This window comes from Delphinus delphis, chromosome 2, assembly GCF_949987515.2.
Source record: "Delphinus delphis chromosome 2, mDelDel1.2, whole genome shotgun sequence".
Lineage (NCBI taxonomy): Eukaryota > Metazoa > Chordata > Mammalia > Artiodactyla > Delphinidae > Delphinus > Delphinus delphis.
In genome coordinates this window covers 172,891,717-172,917,423 of record NC_082684.1, presented here as the reverse complement: position 1 = coordinate 172,917,423, position 25,707 = coordinate 172,891,717, and the positions used below count along the sequence as shown (strand labels likewise).

Genomic DNA, 25,707 nt, shown 5'->3' with positions numbered 1-25,707 from the left:
ACATGTATGACCTTTTCACCAGTATTTGCAAAACACTTGAAGTAATGAGGGCATGACTAAATAAGATCTCAGAGTTACTTCCAGCCTAATGTGGTTTTCAGCCATTTACAAAACCCTCTATTTATAGGCATTAAGAAACCTGAACTTGGTCTGTAGGTCATGTGCCTAAGAAACATCTGGGTGTCTTGGTAAAAGTGCCTGTGGCTGGGCCCACTCTCAGAGACCGGTTCCCCTACTTACACCCATTAACCTGCATTTCTGATGAACTTCTCTGGTGTTCTGACAGCAGTGCTCCATGGAGAAGCACTTCTGCAGTCAATGGGATCTGTGTGTGGAATGAATTGAAAGGAACAGTTAAGAAGGCATTTGGTACCAGTCTAGTGGGACTATATTCATGGTTAAAAACATAGAGCAAAGCTCTGTTTGTTTAAAAAAAAAAATGATGAGTCTGAATTGCCCATGGGGTTAGATGTTGAGGAGACTGTTGACCATAGCAGTGTGATGTCGACAGAATGCCTGAAGATCAGGGCGTCATCATCATGTGAGTAGGTAGTCGCTGTACGTGAGCAATCAGATTATTCCGGGAACGTGTGTAGAGGGAGGGCTCCTGAACTGAGGGTGACGCCTAGCGGGGGCTCCTGGGAACACCCGGGTTGTCTCTCTCCGGATCGAGGAGGTCATCCACTCCAGGTTTGCTAAGCGGCGGTGAGGCAGGGCCAGGAGCGGTGCTGGTTAGCCTTACAGAGTTCAGAACAATGGAGAAGCCCCAGTAGAACTGTGCTGAGCTCCTCCGACAGCCTGGATGCGCTCTGAGCAACGGCACAGGCCTTGGATAGGAAGCGGAGTGAGGGGGAAGGTCTTTTTTTTTTCTTTTTTGTGGTACGTGGGCCTCTCACTGTTGTGGCCTCTCCCGTCGCGGAGCACAGGCTCCGGACGCTCAGGCTCAGCGGCCATGGCTCACGGGCCCACCCGCTCCGCGGCATGTGGGATCCTCCCGGACCGGGGCACGAACCCGTGTCTCCTGCATCGGCAGGCGGACTCTCAACGACTGCGCCACCAGGGAAGCCCCGGGAAGGTCCTATTTTCAGTAGGCAGGCGTCCACCCCATGGTTTCAGCGGAAATGTGGCCCCCCTACCTCCCACCCACACCCCTCGAAGACTGCGAGACACCTGTAGATTCCAAGGCCAAGGTGAAGTCTTACTGCAGAGTGCATTAAGCTCTGTAACTGGTCTCCACGGCTGAATATTTAAGCCATATTTTTGTGTGCAATTTAATCTCTGCTGCGGCCTGTTCTCTTCTGTTACTAAATCCACCAGCCTTTGGCTTCCGTTTCATTTCAGAGTAATGGAAGTCCAGGAATTCGGTTCTGCGGCAGGAATGCTTCAGCTGTACCCACATTTTATTCTTCCATGAGCACCGCAATCGTCACTTTTAAATCAGAAGTTTTTAACATAAACTCTAGAGTGGGTTTTACCTATCAGATTGCAGGTGAGCTCTGGGGTTTCATCTTTTATTCAGAAAAACTGCCATTATTACAATTACAGCTAGAATTGACCCCCTGGAGTAAATTAAGGTTTGTTGACATAAACCACACCCACATGAGGTGTGGTTTACTAGAAGCCAGGCCCAATTTAGCAAATTACTAAGGTTGACTTCTGAAGAGGTGAAGCGAATAAAATATTAATTAAAGTGTCGAGAATGGCAGCATATCCTTCAAAGTTCATGTCATTAATTAAAAAGTATACCAGTTATTGTATTAATTCTTCACTTAGCCATGTAGAAGAATCACTATACCTTAGAAAATTACTTTGGAAAAACCAAGGAGCCTTGAAAGAATTACTTGCTTCTGTCACTGAGACGTTTATTTCCAGAGAACACTTTATGTAATGTTCATTTCAAGCTTGATTAAAACCAAAGCTGCCTTTGATTAAAACAAACAAATGAAAACGCTCTGGGTATTTTTTTTACCAAACATGGTCAAGAACTGTAAGTTGCCAGTTCTATCAGAACAAATAATTCATCAAAGGATTTGAAGAGAAATCTTCACGCAAAACTGTCTTGGAGGTAGAGCCTTTATGCCCGAAGAGTCTAAATGTCATCAGAAAAGCATGGAGAATGCTAGAATGTTTGTCCTCACAGGAGAGGGTGCACATGTACTCATTTACTGTCTCACACGGGGGTGTTTTGTGTGAAGACACTGCACTGCATTTGCTCAGTGTGCCGTTCGCTGTAAGTCTTGGGATCTCAGTAATCTCAAAGGTAAATGAAGGGGCTAGGTTAGCTTCTGAAGTTTGTTCCCATTTAATAAGCTCTTTGAATTATTCCTGTCAAGTTGAAGGAGCACTAAATACCGCGTGGCATACGTTAATTACGACTGTTGTCTTTCCTCTAAGATTGCAACCGAGAATATAAGAAGGCATTTGGCAACCTGAGGAGTCCCGGCTGGCCGGGCGGCTACAGCAGTAATGTGGACTGCACAGTTGTGCTCACAGCCCCTCATAACCACACCATCTCCCTCTTCTTTCACTCCTTTGACATTGAGGACTCAAGCGACTGCACATGTGATTTCTTGGAGGTAACATACATTTGAATATCATGTAAATAAATTATTTAGAAGATAATGGATCCCTTAAGATTTTTCTCGTTTTTCTCTGCTACTGCTAATCATATCCCTTCCTCATTTCATTAAATTATTCATTATCCTTTCATTGCCTAAATACTTAGGCAATTGCCAACCATCTCCTAGGTCCAGACACCAGAAATCCAGGAGGGAACAAGACATATTCAGGGTCCCCCGGAGGCTCACACTTCCGTGGGAAAGACAGACAGGAAGTTGTCCATCCTGTTGACTATCAGAGCCAGCACGGTGAGGGGCACCTAATTAGTCTGGGAACAGAGAAGTTTTCTTAAAGGAGCTAATGTGTGAGTTGAGACCGGAAGTGAGGGAGGTCCAAGTGCAACGTGCTAGTTTTGGACACAGATGAGAACTCTGACTTAAGTGTGCCTGGTGTCGAGGTAAAAATGAAACTACGTGAGACTGAATAGTTGATTTCCCTGCTGGCCACAGTAAGTCTGGAGCAACTTCAGTGTTCTCTAATGAGAGTCTTTCCTTGACGCGCGTTGGGCAGAGGAAAGTAGAGTGGTCTGTTCCTTCGTCCCCATCTGGATGAAGAAGCACCTTTGCCGTTTGCCTGTCCCCCGCCCCACCGAGAGAGAACCCTCCTGTGTCTGGAACTCACTGCCCATATTTTGCCATAAAAACCCTCCAGCTCCCTCCAGCGTCCTTTGCAGACTCTGTTGGAAATGTGTTCACTCTTAGGAAATAAACGGAGGTGCCCTATCAGGCTTGTATGTCCAAAGATGCTGAATCCCTCTGAACTGAATTCACATCGAAACCTTAACCCAAGACACCCGAAGTCGGCTTTGTTTCGTGTACATGCGAAGCTTCCCGTAAGGTTTCCAAACAGCTTGTTTTCTCCTTTATGCCTGTTACAGAGTTTTGTTATCCTGGAAAGCTCCCCCTATAAAATTCATCGAAGTCCTTTGTTAATGACTATTTGCAACCTCTAGTGCAGTAAGTACTCAGGAAGCTCATGCCTTTTCATGGGGGACCTCAGCCACAGTAGGAGACTGGGGAGGACACAGATGTACCAGAGAGGAAATGAGGGAGAGACAGGAGTGTTTCCGTCAGTCAGGTCATTAGACTCACACCTACGCACCTCACCCACCATGGAGTCTGAACAGTGGCGTGGAGCATAAAGCGGACACGAGGGGAGGGGTGGGATACGGAAGAATCAGCCTGACGGCCCCTAGTCACAGCGCAGCTACCCGTGGTTCGCCTCAAGCCCGAGTTGACCCTGATCGACTGGAGTTAACTTTTTTTTTCTTTTTTTTTTTGCGGTACGCGGGCCTCTCACTGCTGTGGCCTCTCCCGTTGCGGAGCACAGGCTCCGGACGCGCAGGCCCAGTGGCCATGGCTCACGGGCCCAGCCGCTCCGCGGCATGTGGGATCCCCCCGGACCAGGGCACGAACCCGCGTCCCCTGCATCGGCAGGCGGACTCCCAACCACTGCGCCACCGGGGAAGCCCGACTGGAGTTAACTTTGCCATTTGCCCCTGGATGCTGGGGAGCAAGGGCTGACTCTCCAGCCCCGAGGGGTGACAACTGCCCCCCTCCACCCCGCTGCCCCTCCTTATCTCATAGAAACGGGTCTGAAACTTCCTGTGCGATAAGCAAGGACAGGAGACTGCGACTCAGGCCTGTGAAGCACCGCTGTGTCTGGTTTTCGGCGGGAAGATTCCCGCACGGCTCATTGCAGCGTCAGCATTCCATTCCTGTACAGGGCGATGGGAACGGAAATTTCTCACTGAGGACTCTGACCGTATCATACCACGCGAACACCAAGCTCTGGACCCCATTTGGGATTTGCATTTGCCTTCACTTCCCCTTCCAGAGTCACCTGAAGTCCCAGAGGTGCCCTCTGCTCTCCTTGTCGCATTCCTCCTGTGCAGAGAGAAAGGAGAAGGACCAGCCATTAGCCCATCAGTGGGGATTAATGTCTCGCTTCTCCTCTCAGAGCACCAGCTTTCTAAAGAGGACCAGAGGAAGAAGACCCAAGGCCAAGGCTGTCGTGGGGCAGCTGGGCGTTCTCGACTACGGCAGCCCTCGCTGTCTGCCGACGGCTAACTGGCTCTTCCATCCACGGCAAGGCTACTTTGTGTAAACACTTAGCAGAATGACCCAAAAAGCACCAGAAAGGCATTTTCCTCTCCCACTGGCTACTCCATAGACCTAAAAGGAAACTCTCCAGGGAATTCCCCGGCGGTCCGATGGTTAGGACTCTGCACCTTCACTGCCAGGGCCTGGGTTTGATCCCCGATGAGGGAACTAAGATCCCACAAGCTGCGGGGCACGGCCAAAAAGAAAAGGGCTCTCTGCAGATCAGCACAACCCAACAAGACGACCCACCACACCTCGGAAGACACCGGGTGACTTAAGACAACCGGCAGTTAACCACATGTTAAACTATGGGATTAAAAAGGGACTGGAGGGACCTCCAAGATTTTTAATACATGTGTCAACATAGAGTCAGCCTCCATCCATGCGGAGCTGGTTCCAACCCTACGCTGCCTGGATCACGTGTCTGCAGTGCCCCACGAGAGTCCTCCTCCGAGTGGGGCTGTTTGGGAATGTGCAGCAGGAGCAGGGCTTGAGGACACACCGTGGCTGAATTCACAGTACGCTTACCTGCATTCACACACCAACACGTTTCCTGTTTTCACACGTGTCTACTCCATGCAGTGACTTAAAAAGAAAATCTATTCAGCTTCACAAATTGTTTTTAAAATAAATCCAAGAGTCAGAAATTTTAAAGACTGTTTGAATTATATCCTTTTCCCATGTAGAAATTCCTTTCGTTTTGAACTTTGTCGTACTTTGGACGTTGTTGTTTCATGATCCCTTTATAGCCAAGCAATTTTCAACGGGAGATAAAAACATAAATGCAGTATGATGAATAAAGTAGAACGGAGTTGACTGGAAACAAAGCAGATAATATTTTTCTCCCCCGACCCATCTTTTTAAAATTCACTTTAACTACCTTCTTCAAAGTGTCTCCCCAAGAAGAAAGATAAAACTAGTTTGTTATACACCAGTCAACTAGCTGGTTATAGAAACATGCTGTCGTGTTTTAATTACTGGAGATTAACAGATATTTCTGAATCCAACTGTAAATGGTTTTTGATCTACAAATTGGTTTCTCTCCTTTGCAAGTGAAGGTGACTTCTGTGTGTATTAACGCTCCATTGAGTACATAACAAGACAAAGTTTTCCCCAAAAAAGCGGTCATTCCAATTGTCTCACGTCTTAACGTATAGTGATGATAAATCAGAGAAGAAGGTACAATAGGTCTAAGTGTGATCATTAATGACTTGTTTTTAAAGGTAAGAAATGGAAGCGAGAGCACTTCGCCATTGCTGGGCACGTTCTGTGGGACTCTGTTGCCGAATCCCATTTTCTCCCAAAGCCGTGAACTATACCTACGATTTAAGAGTGATAGTGCAACTTCCGGTCGTGGATATGAAATTATCTGGACCTCATCACCCTCTGGTAAGACCCTGGTGCTTTGTAAGGGAAAGTAATGCAGCTGAGAAAAACATACAGCGTCTAATAGCAGAAGACAGTTAAAGTGACCTTTTCCCCAATCTGTGTACTTGATTATTTTCCATTAAAAATAGAGATTTTTTTTTAACACAAAGTATAGAGATTTAAAAAATGCTACTTTTATTCATTATTTCTATATATTAAAGGATATATATTTACATATAAAGCACAAATAAGGTACAAAGATTTTTAAGTTTCTTTATAAATTCTGATTTTGTCATTATTTTTAACGTTTGGTTTGATCATCAAGGTAGTCCTCTGAGGACTTTTTTTTAAAGTTTGCCAGAAAGCCAAGTTATGAACACATACTTGCGTACGTATGAGCAGCTGTGCTCCTTGGAGGCCGCGTTTCATTTCTTGGCAGTCCTGGAGGTTAATGGCTTTTACAGGGCAGTGAGCAGCACCTTCCTGCAGTTTTGGTTGGCTGTTTACCAATAAGTGAAGGAAATTTGTCATGTCAATGCACTTAACTCAAGAGAGAAGGGATCTCTTTATGAAATGTTACCCCAAATATCTAAAATCTTTCAAAATAAGAATGATAAAAAGGACTCATTTATTTTATTTTATTTTTTTGCGGTAGGCGGGCCTCTCACTGCTGTGGCCTCTCCCGTTGCGGAGCACAGGCTCCGGACGTGCAGGCTCAGCGGCCATGGCTCATGGGCCCAGCCGCTCCGCGGCATGTGGGATCTTCCCGGACCGGGGCACGAACCCGCGTCCCCTGCATCGGCAGGCAGGCGGACTCTCAACCACTGTGCCACCAGGGAAGCCCAGGACTCATTTTAAATGTACTAGAGGACTAGAAGAGGATTCTATGAAGACAATTGTAGATAACGATTTCTTGGTACTGCCCCAAGTAAGAGATTATCTCTATGCCCTAATTTTACAGACAAGGAAATAAAACACCAAACTGATGCATTGCCTAAAACGCACAGCTAGATCGTGGCAGAGGCAGGACTAAACCTCCAGTGGTCAGAAACCCACCCCAGTGCTTCTCAATTATGCTACGCAGTTTCTTCCTATGCGCAGGATATCTGGATGCCCATGGCTGTCTGGTCTAAATAACGATAGCTTTCCTGTGCAAATGAACGCATCGAACAAATTAGCACCAATGCTTAAAGGGCTTCGGCTTGTTAAGCATATCAATCTTGGAACTGTCAGTTGTCAGCCTGGTAAAGTCACTTTGAGAATCATTACTGCCAGAACCTTAAATAACACACCTCTTTCTTTGGTTCTTCCCCGGAATTTCCCTTTGAATTTTACTTCACCCATATCCTCATCATCTCGCTCACTGCCTCTGGGGAGCGCCACACCATCAGAAGCACCCGAGATCAACCTCACTCTCTCCTGCAGTTACTTTCCCAAGTCCTGGTTTTCCCGTCGTGCTCTCAACCCACTATTTTCAAAGCAAAGATCTGGAGGAAGCCCTTCCTAAGCCGTGAGAAGCGGGGAGGGATATTTGGTGGAGGTGGGAGCGGGGCAGGTAGTGAGGGGCTGGGGGTACAGCCCGCAGGAGGGACAGGAAAAGGGTTCCTGCCCCCGCTTTTCTTGCAGAGGGCCTCAGCACCTTGAGAGAACAACTGTCTCGTTGCCTTAAGTGCGCTAAAGCGCGCTGATGGCTTCTACTTGGTTGACTGAAGCCTCGCGCACCTGTTTCCTCGCAGACTGCGGCGGGACGCTTTACGGAGACAGCGGCGCGGTCACCAGCCCTGGCTATCCCGGCACTTACCCAAACAACACTCACTGCGAATGGACCATCATTGCTCCTGCGGGAAGACCCGTCACCGTCAGCTTCTACTTTATCAGCATTGACGATCCCGGAGAATGCGTCCAGAACTATCTCCTGCTCTACGACGGCCCGGATGCTGACTCTCCATCGTCTGGACCGTATTGCGGCGCAGTGAGTAAAACAAACTTTTAAAAACTCCCAATTGTTATTTTTAAATAATGAAAGGAGCTTAAAAAGGCACCTTTAAAGGCAGACTCACGCAGTTAGAGAGTACACGGTACTTTTTCAAATTCAGGTTTCTGACTTTCCTGTTTATTTTGGGAGCACGAGTGCCACCTAGTGGGCATTGAGTTAAATTAATAGTAATAGTTAACCAAACTTGACCAGTTAATCAAACTTGTGCATCAGAATCACCTATGCAGTTGTTTAGCATCACAGACTTCCTGTCCCCACTCAACCTACAGAATCAAAATTTCTGGGGGAGTATCTGTGGCATGCTGTTTTTTGAAAGCTCCGTATGTGATTTCAATGCACCGCCCAGGGTTGACTTATCCATGTTATTTCTGCATGAATAGAACTACAGTGTTCCCTCCGCATCTGCAGGGGATTGGTTCTGTTGAGCCCCCACGGATACCAAATCCTCGATGCTCAAATCTCTTATAAAAACTGGCCTAGGGACTTCCCTGGTGGCGCAGTGGTTAAGAATCCGCCTGCCAGTGCAGGGGACCCGGGTTCGAGCCCTGGTCCGGGAAGATCCCACATGCGGAGCAACAAAGCCCGTGCGCCACAACTACTGAGGCTGTGCTCTTGAGCCCGCAAGCCACAAATGCTGAGCTCACGTGCCACAGCTACTGAAGCCTGCATGCCTAGAGTCCATGCTCCGCAACAAGAGAAGCCACCACAGTGAGAAGCCCACGCACAGCGATGAAGAGTAGTAGTCCCCGCTTCCCGCAGCTAGAGAAAGCCCACGCGCAGCAACGAAGACCCAACGCAGCCAAAAATAAAAATAAGTAAATTAAAAAAACCAAAACCTGGCCTCGTGCGGTGAATACAGTCAGTCCTCCGTATCTGCGGGTTCCGTATTCGTGGGTTGTGTATCTGCTGGATTCTGTGGTTGGCTGAATCCGCGATGTGGAACCTACCCTTACGGAGGGCTGACTGTATAGAAACTTTGGATGCCCCGCTCCATTTCGTTCACTTTTTACTGAAATTGTAGGAATTCTTTGAAGAAATGCACAGGGATATTAACAATTAGCCTGGGGACTAACAGTTTGTTTTTGTAGATCTCAACGTAATAGATCGTCAAGTTAGAATTCTGATGTTGACTTAGCACTGCTTACATCTGCCTTCAGTGCCCTCCCATTTTTATGTGCAAGTAGATGTTTACAGAGCTTTCATGTAAGGGAAATGTGACTACTGATGAGAAGTTACCTGTTTCTTACCATTTTGCTCTTTACTCATTTGTGCTTTCTAATCAAACTGACAGAGAATTACATCTGCTGGAAATCGAGGGAGTTTTTAGAGTATAACTTACAGTTCGTAAAATTGATAAATGTTATTTTCAGAAATATCAAAAAATAGATAAAATTTTTCTAAAACCCTGAGAATCCTCCCATATATTCTTCTAAACACTTTCTTTTCCATATGTTTGCCTATGCACAGGTACTTTATATTGTTTTGTGGTGTGTTTTTGTCCACTGACTGATACATCATTAACATCTTACCATACCATTAAACAAACTGGTATATCGTATTTAATCATTGGGTTGTTTTCTGTTCTGGGTGCAGCCTAATTTACTGAATGAAGCTGCTCTGGTTTATAGACAACCCTTCAATAAATTCTCTGGTAGCTCTGTCCTTATACACAGAGCTAACTTTGGGGGGAGGAATTTGCATCACCTGATCAGCAGATGCTGTCTTGCAGTTGTTCACAGGGGCCCACAGAAAAGAGGCCCCAGTAAATGCGTCACATGCCAGATTTAGAAGCTGATTAAGTCTTAGACATTCAGTTGAAATTTGTAACAATTTCAAAAAGAGACATTTTCACAATACCATTACTGTATGTCCGTATGACTTTTTTTTTTTTTTTTGGTTTTCAGTGACTTTCAAACATACAACCCCATTTGATCCCCTGGACTTTGCAGATAAGAGAAACTGAGGCACTGAGAGAACTTACTGCCATTGAAACCAATGTCACATAAATTCAAGTCTATAACTAGATATGTCAGTTTTTCTTAACTATTGGTGTTTACAATATTTTCCCAGTTTTCACTTTTATTTTATAAATGTAGACATAGTTTCGAGTGCAATTGTTTTACTTTTTAAAGATACCACTGACTTCGTTAGCATTTCCAGCCCAGTGAAGTCAGTTTATTTACAGAATGATGGTGGGAGCTACTCCTTAGATGTCGAATCATACGGTGATTTGAAGATGTTTTCTTTTATGATAATTGTCATTGTTCACGGGCATTGCTCTCAGTTACAGAATCCGAACATCTAGAAACATGAAAGAATGGCAGGAAAATTAGGAGAATCAAACGGGAGTTTAAAACTTCTGTTATCTGCTCATACTAGTTTGTCAGCATAGAACACCAAGTAGAAATTTGGGAGCAGGTTGAAATGGAAGGAAAAAGTGCATGTGCACAGGAACGTACAATATTGTGTATCCCTTGATATCTCTCTTAGGAAAAAAAATCCCTCTGCTGCACTCACCTGAATAATTTACCGTCTTGGAAATAAGTCTGTTTTTTGATGACTCTTGGGTAGGACCAAGGCAGGGCAGCATGGAAATCTCTCAATCAATATTAAATGAATGATTTAGAAATGAGAGAAAACAGAGACCCATCTACCTCCCACCCCTCCTGCCCCCCCCACACACCCTGTTCCCCCAAAAGATATGAAAATCAACCCCAAAAGGAAAGTACAGATGTTAAGGGGGGGAAATAGTATATTTTACTCATATGCTCGTTTTAGTTGCAGATATAAGTTGTGTGTCCCTTCAGAAAAACGAAAATTTCAGTAAGAACTTGAATTGGAAATTGAATTTTTAGTGATGGTTTTATTGAGACATAATTCACATACCATAGAAATCATCTACTTAAAGGGTAAGATTCAAGAGTATTTAGTCAGTTCTCGGAGCTGTGTAGCTGCCGTCACCACAGAAGGCTTTAGAACCTTCTCGTTAGCCCAGGAGGAAACTCTGTGCCCACTTAGTCGCCCCCCATTTCTCCTCGTCACCTCCACCAGACCCAGCAACATTCTTTTGTAAAGTCTCTATGTCAATTCTTAGCAAGGTTACTTGTAGAAATGTATGCAGGTTTACTGTCAACTCTAGAAGGCTCCTTTATGTCATACTTCTTTACTACACCTGACCTTCTGGAGAAACCTTCAAATCTGTGAAATATATAATTTGTTACTTCTCTCTCTCTCTTTCTTTTTTCAATTTTAGGACACTGACATAGCTCCCTTTGTGGCCTCGTCACATCGTGTCTTCATAAAATTTCATGCGGAGTATGCAGCCCGACCGTCAGCAATCCAGTTAACCTGGGCCAGCTAACCGCAGGAGGCCGGGTCTGCTCAGCACTTTGGTTTTTCTGCAGGGCCTGGACCCTCAGACCTCACGCTGGACGGGATTCTGCCATCCTGATACCTGTCCCCCCTGCCTGTGCCACTGAGAATAATCTGAACTTCGTTTTTCATCAAAGCACATGTGGAATCAATATTTGTATACATTTTTTGCACGTAGAATGTAGCTTCTTTAATATTTTGAGCTGAAATTTTCTAGAATCCCTTAAAGGGGTGGAAATGATTACGGCTTATGTGCCGTACATTTTCAAAAGTTAATAAAATAGAAGTACCGTTTTCACTGTGAATGTCCAATTGGGGATGATAAACACTACTGAAATGCAAACAGTGATGCTGCGTTATTTTTTTAAACTCATTAAAATTTGTCTTTCACTGTGGGGTACGTGTAAAATTTCGAGTTGAATATTTCCATTTAAAAAAAGTACATGAGTCCTTCAGTATAGGAACTCCAGAGCCAAGCTGCCTGCGTTTGAATTTTAGCCTTTCTAGCTAACTTCCTTAACTCTCTGTGCTGCAGTTTCCCTACGTACCACTGTTGTCTGTTCGCAGTTTAACAACACGAGATGCGAAGTTATACATAGTTAAGCAATGCTTTGACCATGTTTTCTGCTGCCTTTAACCAAGAGACGTTAGGTTAAATATGCAAAGTTAAATCTTACTAAGAACATGGGGCCCACTGAATGAAAGACGCTATCGAATGTGTAACTGCATCTTCCTGTACTACTCAAATGCCAGGGAAACGATCTCTGCACAGACTACAAGCCACATCAATGAGATATTCTCACCTTCGCTCTACCGTGGATGGATGCGTCAGCTTCATGGAGGACACTCTATTGGAAAGAACAGTGAACGCAATGAAGAGGCCATCAAACCCAAGCGTCTTGACAAAGCTGGAACAAGGGACTAAAGCCCTCAAGATGAAGTTTGATAGGAGTAGATATAAGACCTAGCTCTTTTAGCTAAAACTGAATCACAAAGTTACAGAATATGGAGAAAGTTGAACAGTAACCTATGAAATAGTTGTTTTATCTGAAAGCAAGAGTAACACATGCAGCCGTCAACCAGTAAGAGATGATTTGACCTGTGGTTGCGTCATTAGAGTAACAGCGTCTACAAGAGTCCTTTTCAGAGACACATGATTCCTAGGAGGCCCATGAGAATATCTGGAAAGTGTATCTACCAAGATGAAGACAGCATAGTCAATATTAGTATGTCATTTTTACACTAAAACCTGAAAACGGAAAATAAGAATATTTTCTCACATTCTGTAGGCCGTAAGTAGAATCTGAAAAACCATGATATAAAATGAATGGTCTCGAGGTGGGGATGAGGGGAGGTCTTACCTGGAAGCCAACGGAGCCCGGGAGTCGGGGAGCTGGGCTTCCACTCACCACATGCTCTTTCTACCCCTCTCCTTTTCTGTCTGCCTGAAGAACTGGGCCTCGGCAGGAAGAACAGAGCATGGCCTGGCCAGCACCGGCTACGGTTAAGTTAGCCATTGCTGGCCAGAGCTGCTCTCGTCTGACCTTCAGGGAACTGCCTGGGATAACTCAGCCAGAGGCCACCACAGGCCAGGAATCTCCGGGCACTTCAGACATTTGTGAAGAACGCCCCAGGGGGTGCATGGGGCCAATGACAGTTTGGGGCTAGGAAATGCCCAGGTTCTGGGTTCTACTTGTCCTAATTTCCTATTAAATTTCAACTCCATTTAATTAATAGGAATTTGTTAAAAATCCACCCCACACTCCCCTAGGGAGTAGTAACATGGTTAATTTTATTAAGAGAAAGGAGAACTAACATCTATATAACATTCGCTCTCTGCCAGGCATCACTCGTGGAAATGGGATACTCAGAGCCGCCACCTCCATGTTACAGTCGAGGAAAATGAGGTGCAGAAAAGCTTGTAAAACTTGAGTGACAGAATGTGATTTTAACCTCAGCAACCGCGGAAGAGAGTGCCTCCCTTCCTGCCAGAGGGATTAAGTGTGAACTTAGTAATATGACAGCCCAACTATCTTCATAGATCTAGTGACATTATTAAAAAAGACTGTCACTGTTATATGACCTAGAAAAAAGGCTGATGCAATTCTTGTTATTTTAGTAAAAACTTAGAGATTAGACAGAGTCAAAAATACCATTAATGGAAGAAAACGTTTAATTTATTGAGACCTCAAGTCACTCTATGGCTATCAATTTAATGGGGAAGTTATTGGAAGAAAAATGATATAATTTTTGGATATTTAATGAGAAATTTGCTTTTCAAATTTTTTTTTTTTTAATTTCTGTTTTTTTTGGCCATGCCACTTGGTCAGCAGGATATTCCCCAACCAGGGATTGAACCCCGGCCACAACAGTGAAAGCCTGGAATCCTAACCACTAGGCCGCCAGGGAACTCCCTGCTTTTCACATTTTAACTTGGTAACTTTATATGTTTCTTCATAAGTAGTTTATTGGAGACAAAGGCATTTTTTAAATGAATGATTTATGTAATAATTTACGTGAATTTACCCACTGTTGTCGTAGTCTGGAGTGCTGATACAGAGCAGGACCCTATGAGGCTCCTGGGCATGAAGGCCTTCCTGTGGCCCCCATTTCTTGATCACAGGAAATAGGCTTCATTCAGCCTCCAAGACCTTCCCTGAGCTCCAACGGGCAGGTTGAAACAGTTGCTAATTAGGGAAGGGAGGAAGAGTCAAAAGAAACAATAGTGCAGCCTTGGGGCGGGGTCCTGGTCTCCCCCTACCCCCCCCCCCCCCCCCCCCCCGCGGGATGCACATCACATTATCTCTGGGCTGTTCGGCAGATACTGAAACCCCTTCCAGGTGGGAGAAGTTAACTGTGTGCTGCCCACACGCACGGAGGCCCCAGACCGGTTGGAACCAGAAGGTTGATGACGCTGACTCCCACTTACTTCCCCACCAACCAATCAGAAGAATGCCCACGAGCTGACCACACCCTCTTTGAACCATTACTATAAAACTCCTCGATATCCACTCCAGGTTGGACACACAGTTTTGAGGGCAGCAGCCCAGTGCAGCCCCCTTTGCCTGGCACAGTATTAAAGCTATTCTTTTCTACTTCACCCGAAACTCTGTCTCCGAGAATTAATTCGGTGTCAGGGTACAGACGCAGGATTCGGCTCTAGTGCCTCATGGGGACCAGGCATTTTCCGTGCTCTGTCTTTGCTTGGCCCCCTCTGGGCTCAAAGGCAGGGATAGTACATATTCTGCCAGAGGGAGGTATTGAAGCACATGCTGTGTGTAAGCATGGTGCACTTGGCCGTGACACTGCAGAGGGGATCTTAGCTCTGATAAATATTGACTTTTCCTTGCAGGAATGGCTACATAATTTGCAGGGCCCCTGGTTCAAAAATTATTAACCATTTCAAGCTGGTGATAGCAGAACAATAAACTACCCGTGGGGCCCAGCTAAGGCTGGAGCTTTGTGTCACTGCACACAGTTTGCATGTCCAGGAAGCTGGTCCTGTTTCCAGGTTATAAAAATCTGGAACTTAGGGACACATTTCATTAAGAATGTATGGCTAAAAGTGAAGAGAATGAAAGATTATAAGGGAGTGAAAACAAATTTCTGGAAAACCAGAAGTGACTGTAAGCATGGGAAGGCAGCCTTGTGATTATAAAACTGGGTTCTAACCTCTGTAGAAACTTAACAAACAGCCGAGGGAAACTTAATGCTGACCTAGGAGGGAAACAAATACACATCAACAACAGAGGAAGAAAGAAACCACACCAGCTATCTAGAAAAATCAGCTCAGACTTCATGCTTAAATACAAAAGGACAACCAGACATCACCAGACAGAGGGAGAGTTACAGCAGCCTGAATGGGAAAGAACGAGATAAACTAACAAGAAAGGGACATGAGAAAACAACTTAGTAAACACGAGAGGTTTGAAAATTGATATCCTCAGAGATATTTGAGAAGCGTGTGCATTCATGAAGCAAAAGCAGGGCGCTATTAAACAAGAAGGAGCTCTTAAGTATATTTCATTAATAGCCAAAATAGTTTTTTAAAATTTAATAGAGCTTTGGAAGATAAAATAGAGAAAATCTCCCAGAACATGAAGTTAAAAAACAAACAAAAAAAAAAAAAAGGAAAGGAAATATATGAGGGGACAAAAATGCCCAGCTATTGAAAACCAGCCCAGGAGGCTGCCATCCAATAAGATTTCCAGAAAGGGTGATAAATCAGAGAAAATGGCAGGAAAGAAATTTCAAAGGATAAACAGAAGACAATTTCCCGAGAGGAAGAGAGAAAAGAATCGTCCTCTGAAAAGGACCCAATGAGCCCTAAACAGATTAAGTGAGAAAAGACACCCCATCGGAGATATTATGGTGACATTTCAGAACATGACGAATGATAAAAAGATCACAAATGCTTCCCAAGGGAAAACAATAGTTCCCTGCAAAGATGAGGAGACCAATATGTTTCTGGGCATCAATACTGAAAGCAGAAGTCAGTGGAATTATGCCATCGAGATTTGGGAGAAACTTCTTTTGAACCTAGAATTCCATGTCAGGCAGATTACCAAAGGTGCGGGCAGAATAAGGACATTTAAAAACATGCAACTACTCAAAATTTGTGCCTCCTATACATCCTTCTAGAGCAAGTTACTTGAGGGTAGTTACTCCAGCAAGATGCCTGCAAGAAGCGCCTGTCTCAACCCAGGGACCAAATGAAAAGGAATTATAGATAACTTCTCAGCTGGAAGGACAGAACGAATCAGTCTAAGAGCAGTAAATGAGAAGGTTCCTAAAGTCTTCAAGAAGTCATTGGATTTCAAGCAGTAGCGAGTAATGAAAAGCTTAAAGGTTACAAGAAGGAAAGGAAAACAGAAATTCTAGTAAAAAGAACAATGAAAACTGTATAAGAAAATCATCATTCAATAGAAAGCTAACTAAGCTATGTCACATCATAAGAACAGAGAAGTCACGTATTTATGTGGTATATTCCCCCTCCTGTGAGCCAGGGGTCCGTGACTGCGACCTGGGCGTCGGGGACACACAGACCACCAAGGAGTTCTTGCTTTGAGAAGCTCACAATATAGCGGGAGGTACAACCTGTGGGGAAGGGACTCAGGGCAGCAACTTCCAGTAAGTGGAACCGCAATTAAAGAAGCAGCACACTGAGAGAAAATTTACTTGTAGTTTCCCCGGGACCCATCCTGGTGTACCACCAGCCCTTCGCAGGCGCTGCCCAAACTTCCCGGCTTCCGCCCACACCACTCTGGCTTCCACCTACAAACTGAGCCTGCGCCGAACTAGTGCGCACGCCGACTCCAGTCCAATCGGAATCTCCAACGGGAGGGAGCTAACCTCGGGTGGGGCGGAGTCCCGAGGCCGAACAGCAAACATGATTGGTTGGCCCCGGGGCACGCATTCTTTTGTGGGCGAGGTCTCGCGCTAAGCCACGTCTAGTAAGCTGTTCTCCTAATTAGGGAACGGTCTGGCGCGGGCGGGGCGAGGAGCTGAGAGTGGCCCGGTGTGCGCCTGCGCCGAGTGCCGGGACAGGGCGTGTTCCTCGTTCGGGTGCTCGTTTTGCACAGACCGAGTGGAGTGCATCTCTCGCCGCCGGAGTGAGCCCTGCAGAAGCCTGTTGTTCCCACGCGCAGCCTGTTAGGTGCAGCCCTCCGCAGTGAGTATGTGTGTGGCGTTGCCCTTGTGTTTGCTTCTGTCTCCGCGGCGGGAACGGTGCTGGACCCTTCCCACTCCCTGTCCCGCCCTCCCCATCCCCCTCCCTGCCCCCGGACCCTGCTTGCGGGTGCCCACTTTCCAAGGCCAGGCGAAAACTGGAGAGTGCCAGCCGGGGGTTTCCTCATTTCTCTCTCTGCAACCTCCTGGCCGTCGCCCACGTGCTGTGTTGTTGTCGTTTGGTACAGGTCATGTCCAAGTCTCTGAAAAAGTTGGTGGAGGAGAGCCGGGAGAAGAACCAGCCGGAAGTGGACATGAGTGACCGGGGCATCTCCAACATGCTGGACGTCAACGGCTTGTGTAAGTTCTGCGGAGGGCCTTCTCCTCGGAGGAGCTGGACGGGTTTATGAGTTTAAGAAGTAGTTGCTGGTGGCGGTGCGAGACGTTGTAGTGGTTTACATCCCACCCGCTGCTTGGCTGCTTGTAAACAGCACTTGTCGAGGGCTCAGCTCGGAAAGCTTGCAGTCAGAGTTTGTTCTGTCCCAGCTGGAAAACGGACACGAGAGCCAGGTTAAGAATCCCCGGACCGTGGTTGTTGGACCTCATCAGTTCTCCAGGCTGATTGATGGCCTTCGGGTGGACTTACCACACAGTTTACTAAAGAGCCACTTGGTGTTTGTTTTATTTTTTTAATTTATTTTTATTTTTAATTTTTTTTCACTTGGTGTTTTAATGGAAAATTAGTTCTGAATCATTTTTCCTTTCTCTTAATATAGTCTCCTATGCAGCCTTGAACAAATGCCCCACGGAAATTACCTGATTAAGTGTTTTTGCACCTGGAGCAAGTTAAACGTTTCTTGACTCATTACCCTTTTCTCATTACTCATTACCATCAACCCTTTTTCTGGGTTTATTGTCCTCACTTAGTTCGGGCTTTTGTTACTTCCCGCCTGTGCTCTTGGAATGTCTTACTAACTTTGCCTCTTGCCTCCAGTTTTACTGCCCCTGTTGCTTTCCTGTAATGTGCATCTTACTGCAACTCTCTCCTTTAAACTGGGGATTGCAAATTCAGCTGTCTTCAGGGGCCAGGTGAGGATGGTCATGAATTCCGTAATAGGTATCTCATCTGAATGATGAGATACACCTGCTGCTTAGATCCAAACAGTTGTCACCACTTGGGAACGTTGGCCCAGTGTTGCCAGATTTTTTTTTCTCTATGAAGCCAAGAATCCAGGTTTTTATATAAAATTTTCTTATTTTTAGATATTGACAGTTAATTCCAACACATTAGAGGTGAAATCAAGCTCTTGATCAGGTTGATTGTGGCTGAAGTTTGGACCTTCTGGTTGTCCATTACCAATGGTAATGCTCCGTGTTCCTTGCGGTGACCTGCTCCTTTCTGAATCTGACTGCAGCCTACCTTAGCGCCTGTTCCTTCCAAGCATCTGGCATCCCAACCATAATGAACTGATGGTCCTTTCTGAGCCAGGGCATTCCTTCTCGTCTTTGTGCCTTTAGAAGTATCGTTTCCACCCGCTTCACCCCAGATCCTTTTACTTACCTGTCAAGAGTCAGCTCAGACGCCACAGCCTGTGTGAAGCCTTCTCAGTGAAGTTTGGACACACTTTGCTTCATGACCCTTTTTTTTTTTTGGTCGCACTGTGTGGGGCCTGCGGCATCTTAGTTCCCTGACCAGGGATCGAACCCGTGTCCCCTGCAATGGAAGCTCGGAGTCTTAACCACTGGACCGCCAGGGAAGTCCTGCTTCATGACACTTGTTACACAGGATTGTGATGTGTTCTTAATCCAGATGTCTTTCTTCCCCACTGGGAGGCCGAGGGGGAACGAAAGCAGTGCAGTATTCCTGTGTGCCTTGTTTATTCTAGTGCCTGGAACACAGTAGGTGCTCCGAAATGTTTGACGGATGAAGGAAAGAATGATGGATTAGGCCTGCGAGCTGATGAGATCCAGACCAGGATGTGACACTGGAGAAGAAGGGGGGATGTCCAGGAGACCTTAAAAGATGACGGATTGCTTGTTAGGCCTGGAGAGAGCAAAATTAGCGTGAATCTGTGGTTTGCGCCTGGGACAGAGATTGGTGTTGGTGCCATTGATGCATCTCTGCAAAAGGCAGGGGGATGAAAAGCTGTAGGTGATTTGCATTTGGTAATCCTTAGGAAGACACCTGCCCTTAAGTTTAGCTTTTGTACGAATTAGCATTTCAGTCCCCTGGTCTGTGCTGGCCTCTCTCAGTAGTAGTGGCTTCGTGGTGGCAGCAGGTGTCTCAGGTGAGGGACTGGCAGTTGCAGATCTGGATGTGTCCCTGTACCGCCCCTGCCCTGCTGGGATGGTGACGGTCCCTGGGGGCACAGCTGCGTCAGAGGAAGGGGATGGGGGGAAGAGGATGGAAGCAGGAGGCCTGGCTCGGCTGTGCCCTTGGTCCCACGGGTTTCTGCCCCTCAGGGCTCTTTCTCATGGGCTTGAAAAAAGGTTGCTTTCACTAGAGGAACTTTGTACTCCTCAGCTTTGAAGAGGATTCTCTATGTAATATTTATAAGTAGGGAGAGTGGTGTAGCTATTTCAGTTCAGTTGCTTTATCTCTTTGAAGCCTTGGCTTTTATTGAAGAAGAAAAGATAGCCACTTGCTTCCTGAAAAAGCTCTTTCCGGTGTAATATTAGGTGCTGGAAAAGCAAGGTCATTCTTAATGTTTTCCCAAAGAAGCTGCTTCAGGAAGAGCAAGAGTGCTTCTTGGGGAGTTTGGTGGAAGTGAATTTGGAAATCCCACCTCCGCAGGCCTCTGGAGTGTGGTAGACCCAGGGAAGGAGTAAAACTCCCCGACTTCTGGACTCTGAGGGTCCCAGGATGCCTTCAGAATCCCATCCTCCACTGGGGCTCATTTATCAGTAGTGTACATAACGTTGTATGTTTTAATATATATTAAAGTATTTGGCATGATCCCCTTAGCTGTAGTATAAGGATTCCCATAGTCTTTTACTTATAAAATTTTAACTGTAATCCTCAGGTTTTATTTATTTGTTTTTTTTTTTTTTGGCCGTGTGGTATCTTAGTTCCCCAACCAGGAATGGAACCCGGGCCTCAGCAGTGAAAGCACTGAGTCCTAAGCCCTGGACCTCCAGGGAATTCCCTGAGGTTTTATGTACTAGTATCAAGATGGAACCCAGGGAACAGCTTATTCGCATGGACAGAGAATGGTACTGTATGAAGCCTTCCCTTCATGATCGTTGCTTTGTTTAGTTTCTCCAACGATGAGAAAGAATTAAGCTTTGAAGCTAAGAGTGGTAGTTGTGTACCTATTCTAAGCATAGGAAACAGGCTCCACTTCTGCTTGGGAGAGTTGCGTCTTATAAACGTAGCCCTTTCATTCCTCTGAGACAGTAAGTTGCCTTTAAAAAATGCTTTCAGGAGTTGAGGTACCAAAAGCTTTCTGGCGGGGAAAACTTCATAGGCTGGAGCCAGACATCCAGCAGTCTCAAAGTTTTCTGTCAGTCCAGCCAGGTTCTGGAGATGCTCAGATCCAACCCTGAGAGGCAGACGTAGTCCAGCGCTTACAAGTGGGACCTGGAGTTGAGTAGACTGGGTTTAGATTGTCCAGGTTTACTTATCGCTGTGTTACTTTAGAGAAGCTGCGAAACCGTTCTGGGCCTCAAGTGCCTCATCGTTAGATGGAAACCTAAGTACCCGCTTGGGGGCATGGGTGTACCGCCGAGTGCACTGCTTCCTGTCGAGGGCTTAGCACCGAGCCAGTACTAAGCGCACAGTGACTGTTAACTGCTCACGTGAATGTCCAGAGAGTGCGTAAGCCTCATACGGAACCAGTCCCAATGCAGTCGATGGCCTCAACGGGGAATAGCCTGCTTAGTGGAACCAGGAAAGGCATCTGTGTGTGTTATGTGTTGACGTTTTCTGTGTGGCTTAACAGAACCTGGTGTGTTTGGCCCTTTTGCCTAGGGTTCCCATAGATTTCGATTGCTGTTTCTTTAAAATGATCGCTCATTTTATTTCTTTTCCTTCATTTTTTTTTTTTTCCTGCACAGCATGTAATCTGCTGAAAGCTTCTGGGAGGAATGGTACCAATTTTGTACTTTTTATTAAAGAGACTTCACAGCAGAAACTCTCTCTCATGCAGCAGCTCTTCACCCAGATGATAAAGTTGCTCTTGAAGGGTCCTGTCATCAGCTTCCTGGGAGCAGAGACTCCCATCAGCAGCCAGAGAGACTTTTTTTCATTTCTTTTATTTAAGTCTCTCTGACTTCTTAATCTCTTCACATTTACTGGGCTCTGGGTGTCAAACCTTTATCGTTTTTTGTTGTTGTTGTTGTTGTTTTTCTTCAGGTTAGACTATCTCTCAGATAAATTTTATTTTATTATTATTTTAATTTTTATTTTATATTGGAGTATAATTGATTAACAATGATGTTACAATTAACAATGATGTGCTCATTACAGATGTACCACAAAGTGATTCAGTTATACCCATACAAGTATCCATTCTTTTCCAAATTCTTTTCCCATTGAGGTTATTACAGAATATTTTAAAAGAGAAAAATCAGCTGCCTCTGAGGTAGTTGTCTTTCTGAAGGACCCTGCAAAAGAATCAACAGACGTAATCCCGGGTTGGTTATCTGGAGGGGCTGTTAACCCAGGAAGTGGTGATGCCTGCTGGGAATTTTCATCATGATAGGACTTCTTTGGGGGAATGATAGAAGAGCTGGGAAGACCATGTCCCTTTCACTGTGATCTTTATGAAGACCTTTTCTTTTTTTGCTCTCCTGACTTGTGTGTTTAAGCCCACCTTTGTGTTTTTAAACATCTTGGCCTGGGCAGTCCTTACCCTTTCTCTCTCCAGCCACCCTCCTCTCAGCCTTATGAATTAATGCTTGTTGAGGGAGGAGATGACTTTCTGTCCATGTGACTCCATTCACATGTGTCACCTCCTCCGGGAAGCTCCCCAGGACTAAATTTTAACCCACCATCCCCTCCAGCCTGGCTTAAACGCCTTTTCTGGGCTCTGCGTGTGCACCTCTGTTATTTTTGTACTTGGTGTTTGGGAAAAATTTATTGAAGAAGGTTGCTGTCCTTCTCAGTTAAGAATTCAGGTGCACTGGGGTAGAAAGCGTAGCACAGGAGAGAGAGGGGGCACACCCTCTGGCTTCATTGTAACTTCATCACCTCTTTGAAGGTCCTGTCTCCAAACACAGTGTCACTCTGAGGGCTTCAACACAGGACTTGAGGGGGCCACAGATCAGCCCATCGCGTCTGCATCAGAGATTCTGAATGGTACACATGTGCGTGCTTACATGGTGTTAAGTGCTTCTCGCGTCAGCCTTTGGTGCAGATAATAATCATCAGTGTTTTACAGATGAGCAAACAGAAGGTCGAGAAAGCCCCAGCATCACACGTTAGACACACCGACAGCTTTGTTCTGTAACCCTGTGCAGTGTGGTTTCCCACCCCTGGCTCAGGCCTTAAGGAGTGATGCTTTCCAGGGCTAAGCGGGGCTGGCGGGCCTCACCTCATGTCAGTCAGTTTCAGAATTCTTTAAAAACACTGTGCTGGGGGCTTCCCTGGCGGTCCAGTGGTTAAGGCTCCACGCTTCCACTGCAGGGGGCGTGGGATCGATCCCTGGTCAGGGAACTAAGATCCCGCATGCCGTGCAGTGTGGCCAAAAAAAAAAGATGTGGTATTGGTATAAAAACAGACATATAGACCAGTGGAATAGAATAGAGAGTCCAGAAATAAATCGTGGCATTAAAAAAACCCAAAAAAAACAACACTGTGCTAGGCTAAGAAGGCATCATCCTTCCAGTCCGCCAGCTTGGAAGCTTGGGTTTATCACATTGTTGCAGGGCTTCAACTGTCAAAGAAAACAGCAGAGGCAACTTGGTCTCTATCTGGTCAGAGTTAACTCTGAACCCTCCCCGTTTCCTTAGGCTTTTCTGAAAAACTATTAATTTTAACTGGGTTTAACGGCAGATGTGAGATTTTTTATACTGTACATGAATTCATTTTTTTCTATCTTCAAACTTAGAACATTAGCTTAAAACCTTCTATGAAGTATGGTGCCGGAGAAGGTTCTCTTGGGGCAGTATTGGTTCATGTATCACAACAGAATAAACCTGAGTTGAATGAAATGGTGACTGTGGTTGTAGTTTACCGGTACGTCATAAAGAGCCTTTGCATTGAATGCGTTTCTCTGTGTACCTGCTAACGATTCCTCCGGACTCAGAATAGTTCTTAAGGGTGAAGTGGGCCCAATGAAAGGCACACCTCAGACCAGGTAGTGAACTGGAGGGGGTCTTGGCCTCTTGGTTTCTCAGAGCACAGCACAGAGCAGAGATTGGCGACATGGTGCACACCTGCAGTGTACAAGTGGCTGTTCTGCAGATGTTTACACACACAGTTGGTTTTTCAGAGCTGTAAGTATTTCAATCTTCAGGCCTTGTGAAAGATGCCTGTTTAACCTGTTGGTACTCTACAAATTGTGTACTCTTCATTAGAAGAGGATAAAAATAATAGATAATTTTAAACTCTCTATATGGAGCGCATTAATGCACACGCACACGTGTGGCGGGCACTGTACGTGGCCCTTCATGTGGATTATTTCCTTTAAACCTCAGTTTCATTAGGATTGTTACCATCATCGTCGTCATCCTTGTCACCCAGTTTATAGCACAGAGACGTTGAGAACTTAAGTACCTTTTGCTCTAGGTCACACACTAGTAAGTAGCAGAGTCAGGATTTGCACCCAGGCACTCAGACTCCAGAAGCTATGTTGTTAGCCCCCCCCCCCCCCCCGCCCCACCGTACACGGGCCTCTCACCATTGTGGCCTCTCCCGTTGCGGAGCACAGGCTCCGGACGCGCAGGCTCAGCGGCGATGGCTCACGGGCCCAGCCGCCCCGCGGCATGTGGGATCTTCCCAGACCGGGGCACGAAGCCGCGTCCCCTGCATCGGCAGGCGGACTCCCAACCACTGCGCCACCAGGCGAGCCCCTGCTCATGATTTCTTGCCTTACTCATGTCACTAACGTTTTTGACAGTCAGGTGCACGTACGAAGGTACAGCCCCTAACTCAGCAAGCTTCCACTGAGGGCCTCCTGGTGGTCTGGTCCCGAAAGCCGCGTCCCTGCCCTGTATGGGCTGCTGAGTCTGTATCCGTTGAGGAATGCGTTCAGGGATGCCGACCCTCCTCTGCTCTTGCCCATGGGGCCGAGGAAACAGGAACCTTCTTCTTCCCCAAACACTTCACACACTCTTAAAAAAATCCATTTCAAGAAGCCTTTACTGAAGGCTATCCTATAGATAAGCGCACGTATAACTGTACAGTGTGACAGATTTTCAAAGCAAGAAACAGAACACAGTGGGCATGTCCCAGGCACTAGCCCCTCAGGACAGGGTCCTGACTGACAGCATAGATTCCCTTTGCCTGTTGGTGTGCATTGTTCAAAGGAAAGAGGGTTTACAGTGCACACTCTTTACTCTCTGGTTCTTAACGCTCAGCATCTTGTTCACGAGCTTCATTCGTGTCGTGACACTGGTGACAGATCCAGGGTGTGACTGCCAAGTTCAGGCGTCCGTTCTGCTGTGGATGGATGTTCGTGTCGCTCCCAGGCTAGGGCTGCCACCCGTAGTGCTGCTGTGACCACGTGAACACACATATTCCTTTCTGTTGGTTACAGACTAGGGGTGGAATTATTGAGTCATGGGGTGTGCTCTTGTGTACGCTTTAAAATGGAAGCGGGAATCACCGAAATGGGGAAGACATTTGACACTTAGATGTCAGGCAAAGGCTTAACGTTCCTGATGCAGAATGAGCTCTCGCAGAGGTGCTGGTCAGGCCTCCCGAGGTGCTCACTCAGTGCATTGCCCTCTTCCGAGAGAAATCACTCACACCTCAAGCTTTTCTCTGAGAATTAGCTTGCTCACAGGTTGGTATCATCTATACCAGCTGCTGGCAAACTTGTCTGGTTTTTAGACTCACCTAGGGAATGTTTAAACATTGCAGTGCTCAGGCTGCACCCCAGACCAGTTCAGGGGGAAACTCTGAATGTGGAGACAGGTGTCAGAAATTTTGCTCTTTAAAATAATATGTTTTCGGACTTCCCTGGTGGCGCAGTGGTTGAGAGTCCGCCTGCCGATGCAGGGGACGCGGGTTCGAGTCCCGGTCCGGGAAGATCCCACATGCCACGGAGCGGCTGGGCCCGTGGGCCATGGCCGCTGAGCCTGCGCATCCGGAGCCTGTGCCGCGCAACGGGAGAGGCCGCAACAGTGAGAGGCCCGCGTACCGAAAAAAAAAAAAAATGTTGTCATCCATGCACACCACAGCCTTGCAGCCATGGTCCTTGTTCAAGTGCAAACTGTTCATTTTTGGCCTGTGGAACTCTTGTTGGCTCTCACATCCAGTGGACGTGAGCAAAGTGTAACAAGCTGTGCCCGGCGTGTCTGTGAATTCCTGTCCCGGACCTGGAATCAGCTGTCCTCATAGAAACCCTGTTTTTGTTTGTCTGTCTTAGTGGGCAATATTTTGGGACCACAATCTGGGCTCCAGGGGTGCTCATTATT

At 46.2% G+C, this 25,707-nt stretch overlaps 2 protein-coding genes across 6 annotated transcripts in view; both read left to right on the top strand.

The window, feature by feature from the left end:
• CUBN (cubilin) overlaps window positions 1-11,844 on the top strand; it is a 280,926-nt gene extending 269,082 nt beyond the window's left edge. For 2 of the 3 annotated variants that reach the window (XM_060006307.1, XM_060006305.1), the window contains exons 64-68: window positions 1,342-1,489; window positions 2,395-2,576; window positions 5,945-6,110; window positions 7,826-8,061; window positions 11,339-11,844. In XM_060006307.1, coding sequence (XP_059862290.1) covers window positions 1,342-1,489; window positions 2,395-2,576; window positions 5,945-6,110; window positions 7,826-8,061; window positions 11,339-11,446 — 840 coding nt within the window. In that variant the 3' untranslated portion in view covers window positions 11,447-11,844. Of the gene's footprint in view, window positions 1-1,317; window positions 1,490-2,394; window positions 2,577-5,944; window positions 6,111-7,825; window positions 8,062-11,338 lie in introns of all 3 variants that reach the window. The other variant, XM_060006306.1, reaches the window with a different exon arrangement.
• Window positions 11,845-17,009: 5,165 nt separating this feature from the next.
• Window positions 17,010-25,707, top strand: part of RSU1 (Ras suppressor protein 1) — a 278,381-nt gene continuing 269,683 nt past the window's right edge. For 2 of the 3 annotated variants that reach the window (XM_060006303.1, XM_060006301.1), the window contains exons 1-2: window positions 17,010-17,128; window positions 17,373-17,484. In XM_060006303.1, the coding sequence (XP_059862286.1) occupies window positions 17,376-17,484 (109 nt within the window). In that variant the 5' untranslated portion in view covers window positions 17,010-17,128; window positions 17,373-17,375. Of the gene's footprint in view, window positions 17,133-17,372; window positions 17,485-25,707 lie in introns of all 3 variants that reach the window. The other variant, XM_060006302.1, reaches the window with a different exon arrangement.